The following is a 7,724-nucleotide window of genomic DNA, read 5'->3' on the forward strand; positions in this document are numbered from 1 at the left end:
CCTGTGGACTTTAGTATCTTCACCACAGTATCCCTGCCAGCATCTAGGGGGAGAGTAAAGGGACAGGGAACAGGTCACAGTGCCACTCAAGCAGGAAGTGTAGATTCCCCCGCACCATCCCTCTAAGTTAACATACCCCGATAAGGATGAGAGGGGAGGCGGGGACTGGATGAAGTTTCATAACTGAGTGGGGAGGCAGGCTTAGGATAAAAGACCCAGCTGGAGGCTGCAGTGGGGTAGAAGACAGCCTGGGACCATGGAGCTCAGTGTCCTCCTCTTCCTTGCAGTCCTCATGGGCCTCTTGCTACTCCTGGTCAAGGGCCGCCCAAAGGCCCGTGAAGACCTCCCGCCAGGTCCCCATCCTCTTCCGTTGTTGGGGAACCTTCTGCAAATGGACAGAGGAGGCCTACTCAAGTCCTTCCTGAGGGTAAGATGCAGATGGCTGGGGTCTCAGGGTGGGCTGGTTCCGGCATTGATATTTGGCGATCCCCCTGAGGAAAGAGTGATGGAGGCTTCCAGACTCAGGGGTGGGGTGGGGAAGGTTGGTGAGTAAGGGGCATCAGCTGAAGTATGGATGGTGGTGTTAAGAGAAAAAACTTTAAAGAAATTAAATTTAGCAGAGATTATTTGAGCAAGGAACAGATTCAGAATAGGGCAGCACCCTGAACCACTAGAAGTTAAGAGAGCATCACCCAGGAACATGGGCAAGCAAACTTACAGTGAGAAAAAGAAAGTGACATACAGAAATAGCCTGGTTGGTTACAGCTCAGAATGTGCCTCGTTTGGACAGGTCTCAGCAGTTTTCAGCCTGTGATTGGCTGAAAGCTCAGCCGCTCTGGGTGGCTGAAACTTGACTACTTGTTGCAAGAATATAATCTAAAGTTGGTCTGCAGCTTGTTAGGTTGTAGATTACTATATACAGAGGTAGCTTTAGGCCAAATTTAATTTAATTGAACAATTCCCCCCTTCTGGTCAGCCTCACAATTTTGAGAGATTGACCAAAACCCTGGACACAGACACCATGATAATGGACTTGCTTTGTCTCAGTATGGAATTGACAATTTGTAATGTCAATTAGTTGGACGACTCTTTATGCTTTCTTCTCTTTTTGTTATTCTAACTGTAAGGAGACCTTTTCATGTACAAAGGAGGGCATCATACAAGCATTTGAGACTCTTGAGGGGATATAACACTTCACAGAGGCTAATGTGCTGACCGTCAGGAGGATAGGACCAGGAAACTGAACTATACCCCTTAACAGGGGTCTCCAAGAACCGACTCAAACAAAATCAAACAATTCAAAATTCAGGCACTAAAGATAACTATATTGGCGTCATAGCCTTTTTTCAGAGTGGCACAGAGATTAAGGACCATAGCTTGCAATTCAATGGTGAGATACAAAGAGATATCCCTTTTTACAGTTAGCCTGGAACACCGTCATAGTAACCTGCAGACTCACTAGAAGATGTGTAAAACTTAGAAAACCTTGGGATAGCCTGGATTGCCATTCACCGTTCAGGATGCCTGTCAATCACATGTTAGCTGCCCCCATAAACACATCATGTGTTCCTTTCACCTGATAAATGTCATTAAAATATTTTGTGGCAGAGGCTAGAGAAACAGCAATATAAGCCACCTTTCCAATTAAGCTTTCTGTAGTCGTAAAATCAGGGGAAAGTTACGTGCAATGTTTGGTTATTCCCTGCTCTGTATACAACTCCAACATGGTCAAAAAGAAGATCTACAACTGCTTAATATGCCATGAATTGTTTTCTTTCAACATAAATATTCTGATCCACCTTTTGAAGTGTGGCTTTTACCTGTCTGAAACGCTGGGAGGTCTAATTGGCTATAAAATCTGAGATCTTCCCCAGTGTAGAGATTAGTCTTAAAGTCCATACAGCGGGCACCCCAATACCACCTAAGGCCTCCAGGAACCCCACGGGAAACTTTGCTCAGTGGAAACTAACTTATCTTATATTTTGAAGTTGGTACTAATTTCAGTTATCGACCACGTTGGCCTCTGATGATGGGAGGTATTGTGGGAACTTTCAGGAAAAGCTATTTGGAAGGCTGGATTGAGGCAGGCCAATTAGCGAGATCTGAACCAGTGAGGAGACAGTGCAGAGTAAGGAAATCCTCAGCTGACCCAATAGAGACCCTCAGGGACTGGACAAGAGGACAATTCAGTGGCATTTGAGCAGAGGTCAGTTAAATTTGTCCTGCCATAAGTCTCCCTAGCTCTTGAACAAGATCTAGTGGGAAGCTTAATTTTTTTGCAATCTTTTCATACTATGCTGTAAGGGTGCATAACCACATTTAGTCCAAAGGGACCTTACTCAGATTAATCCAGAATCATGATGCAAGCAATTATTCACACCCTCATAGGTAGTCCCCAGGTCTCATGCATGTGACAACTGGAAGCACAATATACCTTTGGCAGGTAACACTCACATAAGTTTTCTATATTTGATAGTAATTAGGTTACGAATTGAAAAGGTCAGGGTACTGTTACCAGTGAGTGTAGGAAAGGAACTATTAGTGATGTCTAGAATACCAAGGATAACTTTCCACCCTTCCTTTGGGGTTTAAGGTTGACTCTCACTGGGAACGCAAGGAGGCAATGGCATCAGTGTTTCCTCTTTTGGCAACCATTAGCCCACAAAACCAACAATTGCTCGATTTTCTTGCTGGAGCATAACAAGTATTTGCTAAAGCCATCCACAGATTATGGTCTCATGGGTTTTTCTGTAATGAAAAGGAAGGGATTAGGACAGCAGGAAATAGGGAAGAAAGGAAAAAAAGATAATGCTTTCCTAATGGCAGAAAAGTCTTGATCCGCATTTTCAAGCACACTGTCCACATCTAGGCTGCTCTCTCCTTCTGGGGAAAAACGTCCCTGGTCAGCTGAACCTTAAGGTCCCCAACAGTTGTACTGTTCCAGAAGTCTGGCAGAGTTCCTTTGAATTGGGAGATGTGGAGCCAAGACTTGAGGTCCATAACTACTTAATAAGGGTCAATCTATGTTTTTTTGTGGGAGTGATCTGATTACCATCACAGTAATACCTTTGACCAAAGCAATCCAGTCAATTCAGTTATCTTTGCTTAATGACTTTGTGTTTGTATTACCTTATTTAACCGTCTTACAATTTGTCCAGTGAAACAAACACTCTTTTAAGTGGTGATTTCTCCAGGAATGCCCCATAAAGGAAATACATTTCTAATAACCTTTTAGTTACTGTTATATTATTGGCCTTGCTCTGTAGGAAAGCTTCTATACCACCAGAAAACATGTATTGTGTGTGGCAATTGAGTTAACTCCATCTGCAAGTGTTCAAATGATACCTCGGGTGCCAGAAATGTATCATCTGAGGTCTTCATCGTCTTCCCAGAATTATGGGCTTCACAAACCAAACACTGCTATAAACCATTTTAGCAATCTTAGAACAGTCACAATATTTTTTTCATAACTTGCATCATTTTATCTCTTTCATGATGAGTCATGGAGTGCAGAGCTTTTAATAATGGCAGCTATAATAACTCAGGAGGTACCAGGAAACCATCCAGTCCCCATGACTGCATGCTTACCATTGGATCACCATCCTCTTAAATACCAATTTTTTTCTCCAATTCACGTGCATAGCACTATTTATTAAATAGCTTATCATAAGTAATTGGACTTGAATCAATCTTACTCAGTTAATTCAAGTTGCATATCTTGACAATTTCAGTACTGGCTGACTTAGCATGAAAATCTGCTAAATCATTTTGTTGGTATTTAATTAATTTTTGTTCAGCTTTATATTGGTTTAGCAATTTTTTGAACCTTCAGATCTGGGATTTCTTACCCATCCACTGATATGATCTTAAAGTTATATTATAGAAACCTGTATTTGTCAGAGTCCTTTCCATGAATCTCCTTGAAGATGAAATATGTTAGGCTTATAGTTGCTCAGAAAAGTATCAGAGTGAACAATTAGCTCTCCGTAAATGACAAAGCTTAAAATGGCCATAGTACCACTCACATTGTACAAGGTGAGTAGCGTATGCAGCATGGACATGCTGGACAAAGGGGCAATTCACATCCCAGGTGGGACAGAGTGGGTTGGTGTGAGGTATTATCATGCTACCCAAAATGGTGCACAATTTAAAACTTATGAGTCGTTTCTTTTTGGAACTTTCCATTTAATATTTTCAGACCACTGTTGTCCATGGATAATTGAAACCGTGGAAAGCGAAATGGTTGATAAGGAAGAGTATGATTCTTTGGCTGTGATGCCAGGGAGAAGTGTCCAGACTCAAGGCTATGTGGGTGGCAGTAACATTAGAAGTATTTGATCACCTGCACTGTTTAGGGCACCAACCAATCAGAGCAGACCTTAGCTGGGCCATGGTTTATCCTTTATTTGCTGGGTCCTGGGAAGGTGAAAAGGCAGCCTGGGGAGAAGGGTCCTGGGGAAGATGACTGATTACCAGTCTGGTGTGTGAGTGTTTAATAGTTTGACCACTGAGGTGTGTGCTGACTCATATAACCCAGGGTGTGGGTATGCTTGGCAGCTCCGACAGAAATATGGGGATGTCTTCACGGTATACCTGGGACGGAGGCCCGTGGTCATGCTGTGTGGGATAGAGGCCATAAAGGAGGCCCTGGTGGACCAGGCTGAGGAATTCTCTGGCCGGGGCAAAATCATCATGATGGAGCCATTCTTCCAGAGATATGGTGAGAGCCTCCAAGGCACTGGGAGGGCCGGGTGGAGGATGCGTCAGCGAAGGGGGAAAATGGGTGAAGAAGGACCCAGAGCCTCTTTCTAATGTCCTCTGCAATGCACAATTCCCCACACCCCAGGCGTGGTCCTTGCCAATATGGACCGCTGGAAGACCCTCCGGCGATTCTCTGTGGCCACCATGAAGGACTTCGGGATGGGAAAGCGGAGTGTAGGGGAGCGGATTCAGGAGGAGGCTCAGTGTCTGGTGGAGGAGCTGCGGAAATCAAAGGGTGAGTCCTGGAGGTGGCAGGAAGGAAACTGAAACAGAGAGAGGTGCAGGCGACCAGCAGTAGAAAAATAGAAAGGCAAATGTGGGCGGAGCCAGAGCTCGAGCCCGGGAGACCATCAGACCGACAGACAGGGAAAGAGAGAGAGACAGGGGACTGGAAGGGGACAGAGATTGGCAGGAGAGAAACACAGACAGCCCGGGAAAGAGGAAGGTGTGAGGTGTGTAGTGTCTAAAAATAACTCAAACATGTATACTTAGTGAGTAGGGCATTATTTACTGGGCTCAGTGAAAGCACTTCGTGGATTAATTCTATCTATGTAAGGCTAAAACAGAAATCATATAAAAGAGAGCAAAAAGAGAAAAGAGAAACCTGCAGACAATTTGAAGATAAGGAAAAGTATTTTCCTTTCCTTGGGTGACTTGCTGAGGAGCTGCCCGTGATCAAAGAGGCCAGGTGGGTGCTCTGCTCTCCGGCAGCCAGTGGGGGCATCAAGGAAGCACTTTTGGTTGTTCTTTAATTCTGCATAAGTGTGTATTTATGGGACATACAGGTGACAGGGTCCTTTCTTTGCACTTTTGTCTAAATTATGGCAGGTCTTTACCATCTCTCTTATGAAGCCTCTTGAGAGATTTTGGGATGGGGAGGCAGAGACATGGGGGCAACAGGGAGCAGGGACAGAGGGATTGAGAAGAAAGACAGGAGGAGACAGAGACATGGGTAGAGAGACAGGAAAGGAGAAAGAGATGACGATGCAGAGACCAAAACAAAGAGAAAGGCACGCAGAGATGTGCACAGACACACAGGGAGAGGGACTCAGGGAGGCAGAAAGAAATGACAGCAGAGAGAAATGGAGGCTGGAAAAATTAGGGACACAGACAGACGAGGCTCAGGAAAAGTTCTGCAGAGAAAAGAGAGAAGACAGGTGAGACCCAGAGACAGAGGCCACAGCAACCTGGTGTTCTCATGTGCTTACGGGGCTAGGGTTGAGCCTGTGTGCACAGACACCAACTAAGAGGTGCAGAGCAACTCATGATGCCCAGAGAGCCCCAGGTGTGGATAAAAGCATTGAAGAGGGGAGTCACAATAGGGATAGAGAGATCAGGGCTTTTTAATTTGCACGAGCAATTGACCGAACATCTACTCTGCCACACCTCTGCCCCTGGGACTTAAAACCCTCTTAGCTCACAGGTGCAGGGTGAGGACCAACTGCACAGACCCTGTAGCTTGGCTGCCTACATTGGAATCCTGGCCCCCACAATGAGCAGCTGTGTAATCTTCGTCAAATTACTTAAACTCTCTGTTTTCCCAGCTATAAAATGGGGAAAACAGTAGAATAGCATGTACTTCACAATGTTACGGTGAGAGTAGATAAAATGATATGTGAAGTGCTTAGAATGGGGCCCAATGGACAATGGGAGTGAGCGTCGGCTGTGATGTTTTTCTTGTGTTTATCATGACTGAGCGACACCGAACAGTCACACAGAGATGAAGTGGGACAGCCAGAGGTTCCCCAAACTCTGTGCCCATGTCCCTTGATCTGCTGTCTCTTCTTCCTCCTAGGAGCCCTCCTGGACCCCGCCTTCCTCTTCCAGTGCATCACTGCCAACATTATCTGCTCCCTTGTCTTTGGAAAACGCTTTGACTACAAAGATGAAGAGTTTCTGAGGCTGCTGAACCTGTTCTACCAGTCCTTATCACTGATCAGCTCTTCATCTGGCCAGGTCAGAGAGATGGACAGGGACAGGGAGGGTGGATGAGGTGACATCCAGCGCAGGGGAAAGGATAATCTTTTGGAGGGGCCAGAAATGCAGCTTATGGCTGGAAGAAAGGCAGGGACACATAGAGAGATGGGAACACTGAGACCTGGGGACAGGGACAGAGAGACTGAAGAAAAGAATGGGGGCGATTCGAGGCAGAAATAGAGACTCAGAGGAAGACAAAGAAAATGAGGGTTTAGGATAGAGAGAAATGAGTGAAAACAGGACAAGCAATGGCAGAGATAAGGGAATCTTGAGAAACAGAGTTGATACTGTTGTAGTGCGGGGGGGAGGGGCTGTGGGTGTGAGGGAGAGAGAGGAGACTAAATCGGACTTTCAGCCTCTCTGCTCTTCTAGGCGCTGATTCCTGTGTCTTTGCTTCTCTGTCCTACGTAAATGCCTCACCTGAGGAAATTCAAGGGTATATCACAATAGGGAACCACATTTCTTCCATTTTTCCCATTTCTCCTTCTCCCTGTGTATGCATTTCTTTAAAGAACTTTTCTCAGATTATAAAGTACTATGCTGGTCATTTTTTTTTATTTCTGCATATTGTGGGGGTACAAATGTTTAGGTTACTTTGCCCTTGCCCTCCCTCCCAGTCGGAGCTTCAAGTGTGTCCATCCCCCAGAGGGTGCAATTCACACTTATTATGTATGTATATACCCATCCCCACTCTCCCCTCCCATCTGCCTGACACCCAATGCATGTTATTCCTATATGTGTACTTAGGTGTTGATCAGTGAAACCGGTTTGCTGGTGAGTACATGTGCTGATTGTTTTTCCATTCTTGAGATACTCCAATTAGTAGAATGGGTTCCAGCTCTATCCAGGAAAATACAAGAGGTGTTATATCACCATTGTTTCTTATAGCTGGATAGTACTCCATGGTATACATATACCACATTTTATTAATCCACTCATGTATTGATGGGCACTTGGGTTGTTTCCACTTCTTTGCAATTGTGAAT

The 7,724-nt window shown here is 45.0% G+C and overlaps 1 protein-coding gene across 1 annotated transcript in view; it reads left to right on the forward strand.

Annotated features, from left to right (window-relative positions):
• The first annotated feature begins 224 nt into the window (after positions 1–224).
• The window catches only part of LOC105820600 (cytochrome P450 2B6-like), a 19,597-nt gene continuing 12,097 nt past the window's right edge, over positions 225–7,724 (forward strand). Inside the window, exons 1-4 of the mRNA XM_012657122.1 lie at positions 225–427; positions 4,558–4,720; positions 4,847–4,996; positions 6,557–6,717. Coding sequence (XP_012512576.1) covers positions 257–427; positions 4,558–4,720; positions 4,847–4,996; positions 6,557–6,717 — 645 coding nt within the window. The 5' untranslated portion in view covers positions 225–256. The remainder of the gene's footprint in view (positions 428–4,557; positions 4,721–4,846; positions 4,997–6,556; positions 6,718–7,724) is intronic.

This window comes from Propithecus coquereli, unplaced genomic scaffold, assembly GCF_000956105.1.
Source record: "Propithecus coquereli isolate 6110/MARCELLA unplaced genomic scaffold, Pcoq_1.0 Scaffold53, whole genome shotgun sequence".
NCBI classification, from domain to species: Eukaryota; Metazoa; Chordata; class Mammalia; order Primates; family Indriidae; genus Propithecus; species Propithecus coquereli.